General features: G+C 31.9%; 1 protein-coding gene across 1 annotated transcript; it reads left to right on the plus strand.

The window, feature by feature from the left end:
• Positions 1–4,174: 4,174 nt before the first annotated feature.
• LOC111640693 (integrator complex subunit 1-like) lies at positions 4,175–10,895 on the plus strand. The gene is made up of 2 exons (XM_023386726.1): positions 4,175–4,355; positions 4,433–10,895. Exon 2 carries the CDS (start codon positions 4,458–4,460, stop codon positions 10,815–10,817), a length of 6,360 nt encoding a protein of 2,119 aa, XP_023242494.1. The 5' UTR covers positions 4,175–4,355; positions 4,433–4,457; the 3' UTR covers positions 10,818–10,895.
• Positions 10,896–12,894: the final 1,999 nt, after the last annotated feature.

Here is a 12,894-nt window from a genome sequence, read left to right on the forward strand (position 1 = left end):
ATAGAACATATGGGACACCCAAAAGTTGTTGACAAATTATGGGAATAAATTGTTAAAAATCAACAAATAACTTGTGAACATCAAACCATCTGATGGTTTATTTGTTGCCGATCAGCCACATTTGATTAGTGAAATGAAAAAGTACATCCAGCTTGAGCATTCAATTCACGTCAAACTGAATAATTTTGATGTTCAGTTTAGGTCATGCATGTGCATGTCATCTTGAAGACATTTTAGATACTAAAAAGAAGCTTAAATGCCTGTTATGAGTAAATGTCATGTAAACTAAAGTGTTGTTGAGCAGTATAGCCAAAAAAAAATCTATTATTGGTGCATAAAGCATCATGTGATCTGCTTACAATAGCTTGATTGTTGCATTTGACATTGAATATATGATGCTATCAATTCTAAGATGCACTTCTACTTCAAACAAACAAAAAACTATTAGAATTATTATAACTGAGGAAATAGGGCAGTTAAAATACAATTCATCAAGGCTGTTTTAACAAAGCTAACACATTACAGACTAAGTCCCCCAAATGTCCTAAGTTGATACCAGACAAGAAGCCCTAGCATGACCCATGAAACTTGGATTTTAAACATAACATCCTGTCACTAGAAATTCCCCAGTCAAGCATGATGAAATATTTTTCACAAAAAAGTAGAGATTGAAGAATTGAGAAGAGCTTAAAATCAAGCTTAACGACATAATGCTGTTTCTGTAGGACTTGACAAAGCCATTCTTATTTGTTCAAGTCAGACTTCATGACCTTCGGTAGTTTCAGTTGTTACTGTTTTAGATCTAGAATTTACCTGACCAATTTTACTCTTATTCTTTCCCCTAGACATCTTTTTCTTTATTTTCTTTTGACAAAATAGTGTCTCTCTTTAATTCACATTGATAAAACAAAGATGAATTGTGTGTACCAGTAGGTTATGAGTGATAACATTTTCTAAATAGCAAACTCATTAGATTGTTACTTCCAATTGGAAAATAGAACATCACATGGTCACTATAGAAAGATTTTTAAAAAATTTGTAATAGAAGTGACATAATGCAACTATTTTTTTTAAATTTTAAATTTAATGAAGTAAGTTTAAAATATGCCATTTGCCAAAATATTTAAAAAGGCAACTTAAGGAAAATTTCCTTATCAAGCATGAATGTCATGTGGTCACTGAGGTCACTGCAATGTAAGTGCGATCATCAATCCCAAATCATTAAAACATTTATTCTATAGCTAATATTTCCACAAAATTAGTAGTCTATACTTTTTGTAAGACCACGAAATGAATACAGGTATACCTCACCTTACGTCGGTAATTGGTTCCAGGAGAGGCAACTTAAGTCGAAAAATAATGTAAGTTGAATTTACTTGTCACTAGACTAAACCACAAATAACCATTCCCAGTTCTGTATTTTATTTATAAATGCATTTTTAATAATATATGGTTAATAAGAATCTATTTTAAGCTTACAAACAAATTTTAGTTTTTAATATATTACAGAAAAAAAAAGTGATCTAAATTTATGAATACACATATGTACAGTACATACTTGTAAATGTACTGTACATATTTACAATTTGGTGATGTTTTACAGTACATTGCAGACTCTCTATTTGTGAATGTGGTTTCTCTAAGACATTATAAAATAAAATGATTTTTTAAGGTTAAATAACAAATACAGTTATTAAAATTATTTTGCGATAATAGAAAAGATTTATGTTAAATTTACCAATATCGAGTGGTGCTGACAATAATGCCAAATGGCAGATATTAAAACTAATGTGGAAAACGCCAATAATGAGCACTTAAAGACAGCTAAATAAGACAACACAGAAACACGGATGTTTTCATGTTTCGTTCTCTAGGATTTATGATGACTATACAGCAGAGCCTCGATTATCCGACTCAATTGGGGACTCGGGTTGGTCGGATAATTGAAAAGTCGGATAACCGAAAATTATGAAAAAATCCATTATTAGTGTAGTATATTATTATACTAGTAGCCCGGGTCGCCCTCTAGTGGGCGATCCGGTGCTCCACAGTGGCGTATTTCTTTGGTCGTGGCATGAAAGGTTTCTATTTTTATATTAAAATATTACCTTAACTATTTTAAACATTATTGTTTTATCGTAGCAGTTCAAATCTATGTGGTTTTTCGTTATTCGCCCCCTAGTGAACATTACAGGCATTCCGTGACAATAATAAATTCCTATTACAAATATATTGAATTACAGTAGAACCTCGATTATCCGGACTAATTGGGGATGAAGGTAGTCCGGATAAGGAAAAATCCGGATAATGGAAGCATATACTTTAATTTGTCTTTTAATGATAATACAACACGTTTTCTTTTCGATGACATATCGGTAATATTAAAAGTAAATACTGTATTTAAATAGTGATCAAATTTTCAAGAAACAAACGTTCGTATCGAATTTGGACTACTACTGACCAACGCTACCAGACTACCTATTGTTTAAAAGGCCTTCTGGTGGCGCAAGAAGACGGATTTTATAAAATAAAAAGCAGTTGAACTGCATTTTTATGAATAAAAATTTGACAAACTATTTATCGTTTTATGACGAGTAAAACTTTTTCGTCGCGTTCACGGCTTTTAAGTAATGCATAAACCTTCCAGGCGCGAGGCCCTTCGGACCGCGAGGCATAGGCGGTGGCCCACGTCGTCCATGCCTTACGCCGCCCTTGGTTATAGAAATGATGTAATTTGAATATAAATTATTTNATATAAATAAGCAAGTTAAAATAAAATAACAAAAGTTCCATTTTTATTATATTAATAAACTCATTTCCTTTGGTCAAAAGAACGCTCAAACCATTGTTCTAAGAAAACAATATTTCGAATGAAAAAAATACCAATAACTTCCACTCACCTCTCTATCACTCATATTTCTTCTTTTAGATACGAGCTAAACCGTATCAGCAAACAATTTCTACGACTTTTCACTTCGAATAAATCAAATTCGCAACCGAATATCGTCTCAAGCGAAAATGGCTACTGGAACCAAAACCTTTCAGGAAGACTTACTCTCGTAGTCTGTCTTTCGATAATAACTAGCAACACGAGTACTCAGAAATTTAAAATTTTATTTAATTTATCGATAAACAAAGGAGAAAATTAAATCTCAAACAAATAGGCTACCTTTAATTTGAAATGATACAAGAAACCTTTGAATCAGATTTCTTGGAAAGATCATTTAACAAGGATTGTTTATAGAAATATAACAAATACGATGCTAAATTGTAAATGATGTAAATTATATTAAGGCAAACATTTAAGAATTTTAAAATGATGCCCGTAAATTAATTAAATTTAATAATTAATTCAATGATATAGAAAGGAACTTATAATTTTCAAATCTAATCCTATATTAACGCAAAAATTTCACCATAATTTATTAAATAAATTTATATTCTTATTTAATGATATTTTCATCTATTTTTGAAAATAAAAAATTCAGAGGATTACACAATTGTGCATATTTTAATTAAGATTTAATCAAAGCTTTCAACAGCCGGTTTACAGAACGATAAATAACCACGAAATTTAAAATTATCAATATTAAATTTAACCTAAAACCTAATTAATTCTTGTGAATCAGAATAAACATTGAGGTATTTACTTCACGGAGTTTATGTGAATCATGCTTTAAGTTTTAATTCATACTAATTATTGATGAGAAAAAGAGAAATGACAACTTAGTAGCAGTAGAAGAAAACACAGAAAACTGTAAAATTTGCATCAATAAAGGACTTATAGACAAAAACGTTAATGTTGTTGATTATGAGAATACTGTTTATGCTGTTGCATACAGATGCTGTTGATGCTGTGAATGTTATTTATGCTTTTGAAACTCATATTAATAAGTATTTGAATATTACGAAAAGACTTTTGCCTTACTTTTCATAATATTTTACTTGTTAAAGTTTAATATTATTTTTTAAATTAGTAATTAAGTGTTTTCCATATTAATGTAAGATATAAATGAATCGTTNTATATAAAGTCCACTTTATCGTTACGTCATAAAATTTATTAATTCGATAAATATAATTTAAATTGAAGGTCTATTTGATGATGACTCATTCTATGCCACTCACTTTTATCATGGAGATTGTGAACGAGGCTAAATGCCGCTTATCGGAGAAAAAGCCGAGAAGGCTATAATCTACAACAGTACTAAGAAGAGGCTAAATGATGTCATTTTGTTTGTGGTGTTATGGAAGATCGTTTCGGACTGCGTTTTATAATAAGAAAAATCTATATTAACAGATGATTTGAATTAAATTGTATATATTAAAAATATTGGACACGTCAGATTTTCAATAGGCAAGTTTTTTGTGTTTTATTAATTAATTACAATTTTACAAAAATTTAATAAATAAAATTATTAATTTTTAAATTAGAATTAAAACCGAATGAAAAGAAGACATGGATAGAGAGAAAACAAAAGGAGCCTTAAAACGAGGACCAAATAAGGTAAAAGCGCTTTTTCCTCCAGGTGATTTTATTGCTTTGGGTACAAAATCTGCTAGAACAGACACTCCTGAAACTAAAGTAACTCCAAAAGTGCTTGGATCAACCAGTTCATCCAGTGAAAGAAAAAGAGAAAGCTCTTCGTCGTCGTCAACATCCGGTATACCGACAAAAAAGCAGAAACTTTCATCGGTCCCACCGATTACACCGATAGGAAGATTAAGTAGTCATGGCAAGCATGAATCGGGAAAAACTGACCAGTGGGATTCAATAGCCATTGAAGTCGATCCGTCAGAACTGTTGAATAAAATATTTGAAGCAGAAGATATGGGTGACGACAACAAAGTGGAATTAATGCTGTTGGGATCTGTAAAGCATCTGAAGATTAGTAGAGCAAAGCCTGAGCCATCTCTTTATTTGAGTCTTATGTATTTAGCAAAGTCCAGGCCTATGTTGTTTTTAAATAAAATGGTGGTAGAAGCATTTTGCAGTTTATTAAAACGAGATGTTAGCGTAAATTTTAAAACAAAAGGGAACAATTTGGTTTCGATTTTAGCTGCAAATGTGTTAATGGCATCACACCACGATGAAGGTAGATGGCCGGAAAGTTTTATTAAAGTGTATGTTGAAGATTCACTGGGAGAACGAATTTGGGTCGATCATGATGATTGCAAAGGATTTGTTGATAATATTCTTACGGCATTTAATACTAAGATTCCACCAAAAAGTATGCTCGCTCCTGAACGTTCTTTCCGACCTGATGCTTGTCCAAGTCCTCCTACTATTGGTACAGATGATGATGAAGCATCCTCATCAAGTTTGAGCTTAGAATGTAGAGAAAATTTAGAAAACATTGTAGTTATTCCTAGATATCTGCATATTGAAGACAGTATAGAAAAATATATTTTAGAGGTACTTCATGATCAATTGACAAGAAGACAGCCCATGGAGATATCCCGTAATACTATTCGTTTATTGGTATCTACGTGCGGAATAAGTGAAGTAAGATTAATGGTAGCTCAAAAACTTGAAATGTGGCTTCAGAATCCAAAATTAACACGACCTGCACAAGATTTGTTATTAGCTGTTTGTTTAAACTGTAGTCAACATAATCAACATGATGTTGATATAATAAGCCTGCTGATAAAAATACGTCTGAAAACTAAGCCTGTCATTAATCATTTTTTTGCTTGCATGAAAGAATTATTAAATCAACATTGTGAAAATTTATGCACTGTGTTAAAGCATGCTATTTATAATGAATTATCTAATGCTCGTAATCCAAATAATATGCAATTACTTGGAATAATATTTCAGCATTCATCTAAACGTGCTGCAAAAGTTTTAGCCGAAGTTTTTCAGGATCTTCTTATTAATCGCGATGATTATTTAAGAGCTCTTAGAGCTTTATTTAGAGAAATAGTTCGCACTGTTCGTCATGATCTCAACTTTTCTGCATTCTGTTGCGGTTTACTTCAGGAAAGAAAAGAATTGATGTATAAGGAACTAGATCAGCAACTTAGAGAACGTTTATTTCTTTCTATAACTGACCTTATTTCTTTAGCAATTCTATTAGCTATAAGTCCTGCAGTTCGCGATGCTGCTATTGCTTATAACAGAGGAGATAAGAAAGATATTGCAATATTAAAGAATTATCAGACATTAGTTGCTAATATTCAAAAAGATGTGGTTGTTTGGATGCATACAGTTGTTCCAAAAATGATTAAACCAAACAGGAATGAATATGTACATTGTTTTCATAAAGCCTTCTTCATGGAACAAGCAGATCATTACTGTAATAAGGATAATTGGCCTCCAGAATCCGATAGGATGTTGATGCTTCGCTTAGCTTCTGAGGTACCAGTTCTTGAAGAGACACTAATGAGAATATTGATTATAGGTTTATCAAGAGACCATCCTCTTAATGCTGCTGACACAATTGAATTAGCTGATCATTTAATTAAGCGTGCTGCTTCAGTTCACATGGACAGCAGTAGTTCTGTTATACATATTGAAAGAAATGAAATTTTTGAAGCTTTATTTAATCTTTCTGCATATCATCATCCTGAAAACATCAGCCTTCCACAGGGATATCATCCACCAAATCTAGCAATTTCTGAACTTTATTGGAAAGCATGGATAATGTTGTTAATAATTGTAGCTCATAATCCTTCTACCTATGGTAGAGTTGCATGGGAAAATTACCCTACCCTTAGGAGCATGATGGAAATGTGTATAACAAATCAGATAATATTTCCACCTCCAACGATGGCTATGGATGAAAAAGCTGATGAAATGTGTAATACAGAATTACAAATTTCACAGCTTGAACGTGATAAAATATTAGAATTTGAAATACATCTTGCAGCAGCGTCAACTAAAGTCACTATTACTGAGCACAATAGTTTATTATTATCAAAATTAATAACAATGGATCCTTGTGGTGTAGTGAGAAAACCACCTGCAGCAGTAATGGAACAATTAAAGTCTTTAAACCAAACTTTAAAAATAGGGCATTTATTATGTCATAGTAGAAATCCTGATTTTCTTCTTGATATTATACATAGACAAGGAACTTCACGTTCAATGCCATGGCTTGCTGAACTAGTTGAATCTAGTGAGGGTTCATTTAATATGTTACCAGTTCAATGTTTATGTGAATTTCTTTTAAATGAAAGTTCAAATGGTGCATTAAATTTGGAGAATAATGAAGATTCAAAAGATGAAATTAAAAATGAAAAAGGTGAAAAAGTAAAAAATCGAAAGAAACAAAAGCAGCAACAACTTTTGCAATTTTTACAAAATCTTTTACATAATCCAAGTGAAGATGCTTTACCAACAAGTGAAGTTCTAGATTATTTCATGAGGAGGCTGAGCTCTCAACAATTTAGTGCTAGATCACTTTCAGTTAAAGCATTAAATTTATTGCTATCTCAACCTAATAAATCACCAAGTTCTGATGATGATGATTTATTTGATAAAGATGCAAGTGGAGAATATAATTGGATTTTGAAACATTTGCCTCTACTTCCTCATTTTGAAGCTGTTAAAATACAAATTAGTCATGCCTTGAGACAAGCTTGTAAAGTTGAAAATGATCCAGCAGCTGTTATTGCATATGTTTGCTTTTTATCAATGAACACTCCAGATGACAGTTTGCAAGATTTTTCTGATTTAGCATTAGATATGGCACAGTTGATTGTGGAGCGGCCAATTATTAATTGCATTCTTCCCCAAGACCTCAATTATGCCAACAACAATAATACTTTTCTCATTGCAATATCTGATATTTTTATAAAATATTTAAGGAAAGCTAAAGAGCCATCGAAAGAAGCTTATTCGTGGTCTTCATCTCAAGGTCATATTTTAGTTCATTGGTCAACAGGTGAAGCTGCCACAATGCATATTCTTGTTGTGCATGCTATGATCATTTTACTCACTTATGGCCCACCTAATAATCCCAGTCAGTTTTATGAATTATTGCAAACATGGTTTCCTTCTGATTGTAATCCTCCCCAAGCATTTCTTGTAGATACATCTGAAGAAGCACAATTGTTACCAGACTGGTTAAAGTTAAGAATGATTCGTTCTTCAGTTGATATACTTGTAGATGCTGCTCTAAAAGATCTTGAGCCAGATGAGTTAGTACTGTTTGTTCAATCATTTGGATTGCCTGTAAGTAGTATGAGTAAACTTCTTCATACCCTTGATTTAGCAGTGGAATATGATAGCTCAGCTGTAGAACAGGTTGTTGTTGATAAAGCTTACATGTCACAATTGGTCGAAGTGCAACATCAGAGAGGGGCTGTAGGTGGCACAAAATTTGCTCAGTTATTGTTAGATCGAGATGATGATAATGTGAAACTAGAAGACAGCTCACCTCTTCCAGCTCAAACACCTGTTATTCAAAGAGCACCACCAAAACCACCCACTCCACTATCACCAAAAGTTATTCATCATTCTTTGTTACAGTTATTTCTTATTGACAAATCTGCAGGAATCCTTACATCAAGGCAACAACAAGATCTATTCAAACGTCTGCAGAAAGCATTATCACAGTGTATATTAAATAAATCAGACAGTAGTTCTGTTTCAGAATTTATCATAGCTTGTGAACAAATCTTAAGAAGTGAAGATAAAATTGCATTTATTCAGGCACTCCATAATAAAATTTCTTATTCTTCTGCTTTATTTAAAATAGTTTTGATTTCTCAAGCAAACTCTAGTGTTTCATCCCCATTAACTTTAAAATTGCTTTGGATTTGTAGACAAATAGTATCACATTCTCCAAAAAAGTCATCATTTTTATCAATAATTAAAAATTTTACTGATAAGTTATGTAGCTTTGATAATTCTTCATGCATTGAAGATTGGCAACAAAAGTTAAATAAAATAAAATCATCTGATAAGTTGGATGTAAATTCAATTATTGAAGTATTTAAAGCATTACTTAAAGATAAGCCTGCTTATTTAGAAGAAGCAGTGAAAATATTAGTCAAAGAATCAGTAATGAGAAGTGAAACACGAGTATTAATAGAAGCAATGACAAAATTAATTATTGAAAATACATTGTCTATTTCTAAATCCGATCCAGTTTTTTGTTTGTTTGTAGATTGGATAGAACAGTTGGAACCAGAAATTATATCTTCCTGTCCAGAATTTCAACAAACTCTACTTTTTTTCAGAAAAGAAAACAATGTGAAAACTAGTGAAGTTCCTGTACCTTTTCGTCCATATTTGTTAGCATTACTTACTCACCAAGCAGGTTGGAGAACACTTCATTACTGCATTAATTTAGTTCTCAGTCCAAATGAAAATATAAAAAGTAAATTTCATTCTTCAGCAGTATTAGATTTTCTTTGGGCATGTATGCATATTCCAAAAATATGGCAAGGAAGGGTTAAAAAAACACCAAAACATTACACTGAAAATGTTTTGGTTCCTGATGAAGCACAAATATGTTGTGTTATAGATTATATTATAGAAGAAGCAATTGAAAAAGATCAAAGGCTTCCTAATTTTGAAACTAACATAGTAATAATGAATAGGTTACAGTTGTTACTAAAATGTTGTAATTTTGAGCATACATTGAATGCTGCTGTGTCTCATCTTGTGAATATCATAGCAAAGACTGAAGATAAATTGAAAATAGAAATGGCACAACAACTGTTTTTACAAATGTATTTTCAAATTCCTAGTCTTATAAGAGACATAACTGATATTTCTACTTTGTTCAAAGATATTGAAATGACAACAAATAACTTCAGCAAGTTAGATGTTATTTCTCATACTTTATTAACTTCATTAGCAGCAGCAGACTCTTCAAAACATTGTTATGAACATATGACTGATTTAGATCTTATATGCAGAAAAATTGCATCTGCTCATCCCATTTTATTATTAAGACAGTTGCCAATGTTAACGGTATTATTGCGAGGACGAGTAAGTACAGAATATATTGCATCGCGAGCAAGAAACCATGTAACATTTTTCACATGCATTTTAGGATTATTAGAATTACTATCTCCATACATTTTTAAACAGCAATATGTCACATCTTTAGATGAGATTTTTAAATTATATATAGAATTTTTTCAGATTCATGCTCCATGTAATAGGGACCTTGTATCATTATTAAATCGTTTTCTCCTTTTTTTGAAGCAATATTTTTTAATGAATCCTCAGAATGCCCAAAAACTTGTTCAAGATCAAAAAGAATCATTTCAAGAACTATTTTCAATATATCCTGAAGTTAGCAATCTACGAACAATAATGACAGGAACTGCATTACAACAGTGGAGTCATGATATACTATATGTAGAAAGAGATCCAAGTACTTCAAAAGTTGGACCTCTTGGTAGCTCTTGGAATCAGGGTCATTTATCAGCCATTGGATCAAAATTATCAATGGGACATAGCATTGAAGAAGTCTGTTGTGCTCTTCAAGATTTAGAGAATATGGCAACTCGGAAAGTTCAAGTTTTAGATTACTTTCTGGATGACTTTAAAAGACTTATCCAAAATTCAAACTCCCAGTGTCGAAATTTAGCCTTTACTCTTTTAATAAAACATCTTAAAACAAAACCACATTTATCAAGATTGTGTGTAACGGCATATCTTCAATGTTTGGAAAGTGAACATAGAGACGTTGTCCATAGTGCTTTAAAACACTTACCAGAATTTGTTATTCTTGTTCAAGAATTTGCAAGTTTATTATTGCAAAAAGCATTTATAATTGGAATATCCACAAATGTGAACAGTATTCCCCATATCTGTGAAGCAATGATATTATTAAATATGCAGTCAGGAAGTTAAAGTTTTTTGTATAATTTTTGTTTTGCCATAAAACAAAATATAATTTTGTTTTTGTTATGTAAAAAGAGATTTTACTATCTAAAATATACAAATTTCATTAACCAATTGTAATCCTGATAATATTTTCTGAAAAAGTGTATAGCAAACAGCTCAAACAGAAATTAAATTCTTTTTGTGTAATCCATAACTTCATTTTTATACTTTTTGTTTCTCAATTGCCTATGATATAGGTAATTGAGAACAGCTTAACTGAATATAAGTTAATCTAATTTTTAACTTTGTTAAGTCTAAAATTATATTAATTGTGTAAGTCAACATAGGAAAATAGGATATTGAGATAAAAATATGCACATTTATTATGAAATGAAATTCAAAATTTAATGGAAAATGTTGGTGTGAATAGCATAACATCTTGACAACAAATTTGTAAGACTACATGGTACTGAGAACCCCTTGTTTAGCAGTGCAGCAAATCATAGAATGAATTCTCAACATGAGATTTGGCCAATACTATTTGGAACTTTGGCCAGTTTATTCTTCATCATGTTAATCTCTGGTTTGATTTTGAATGCTGCCATTGTTTGTTCTTTATGATAAGCCTAAAATTGTTCAATTAGTTACAGTTGGAATATGTTTGCAGGGTTGTTTTCTTTGAAAGTCTTAAATAAATTAAATCAAAATGGGTAGACAAGTTGCCTTGTATCCAACGTCATGCTATCCATGACAAAGGCACAATTCGACAACAAAGACAAAATTGAAAACAGCTTGAAGCATGCCCTCAATATCAAAGTCGGTTTCAACTCATTGGCCAAAAGATTTAGAATATCTAGGGTAGGCAACACGTAATGTAATTAATAAATAATACTTTATATAATTATAAAAAAACATTATTAAGAAATGCAATAAAAATTTATAAAAATAATAAACTTTCTACAAACCTATAACCAGTGTGAAATATGTTCAATTGCTTATGCTAACGTTTTCGGATCCCACTGGATCCTTCATCAGGCTATGTTCCATTTGTAACGATCCGTTAGAATGCCAGCTGTCTTTGGAACAAAATTTCAAATATCGTATTTCGGGTTCCATTCAGATAGCATGCAACATGAACAGCGCATCATACCTGTCACATACAACCCAATCTTAGCTTCCGTATATTGTAGAATCGCGAGACAACAAGGAGTGCGCATAGCATACAGAAGATGCCCCTCTATTTTCCATCTTCTGTGCAATGAGAAAGACAAGCCGAGTCAAGAGAGACTTCCTGGGGTGTATGCAGTGCCACTCACTGACCATCGATGCGACAGAGAATTAGTATACATTGGAGCCACGAAAAGGGCAGTTGGAGTAAGATGGAAGAAACGCCAAAAGGACATTATACACAACAGATGTACAGTACCACCGCTTTATCTGTATATACATCGGATCTGGAAATATCTGCGGAATTCACGAGAGCCAAACTCCTTATCACAACGTCATATGTGGACATATGATGTTGTGATATATGATACACAACTCAGATGGTTAGAACAAATAGAAATATGCAAAGCTTACGAATCATCAACCCCCATTAATTCCAAAGATGAAATCACGTTATCTTTGGCGTGGCAAGCCCTAATACGGAAGGGAGATTCAAATTAAAACGACATTGGTATTTATAATAAGTTAAAAATAGCTACACGCATTTTCTCCGACTTCCGACATGCTCAAACAAATTTATTCGTAAAAAATACATAATGCGACATACAAGCAGAAGATCATTACATAGCAACTGGAGTTTTCAGTTGGAAGGCACGTGATTCCGAATGGAACCCGAAATACAATATTTGAAATTTCATTCCAAAGACCGCTGGCATTCTAATGGATCATTACGAATGGAACATAGCCTGATGAAAAATCCAGTGGGATCCGAAAATGTTAGCGTAAGCAATTGAACATATTTCACGCTGGTTATAGGTTTGTAGAAAGTTTATTATTGTATTCTTCCAGCGTGTGTCGATTATTTATTTATAAATATATAAAAAAATGCATTATACTAAGATTGAGGTATTAATAGGCTATAAATTTAATGATAAAA

Source organism: Centruroides sculpturatus, unplaced genomic scaffold (genome assembly GCF_000671375.1).
Source record: "Centruroides sculpturatus isolate CEXI.00-Female unplaced genomic scaffold, Cexi_2.0 scaffold1470, whole genome shotgun sequence".
NCBI classification, from domain to species: domain Eukaryota; kingdom Metazoa; phylum Arthropoda; class Arachnida; order Scorpiones; family Buthidae; genus Centruroides; species Centruroides sculpturatus.

Coding starts and splice junctions, on each gene's coding strand:
- LOC111640693 (XM_023386726.1), top strand. CDS start 4,458: ATGGATAGAGAGAAAACAAAAGGAGCCTTAAAACGAGGACCAAATAAG.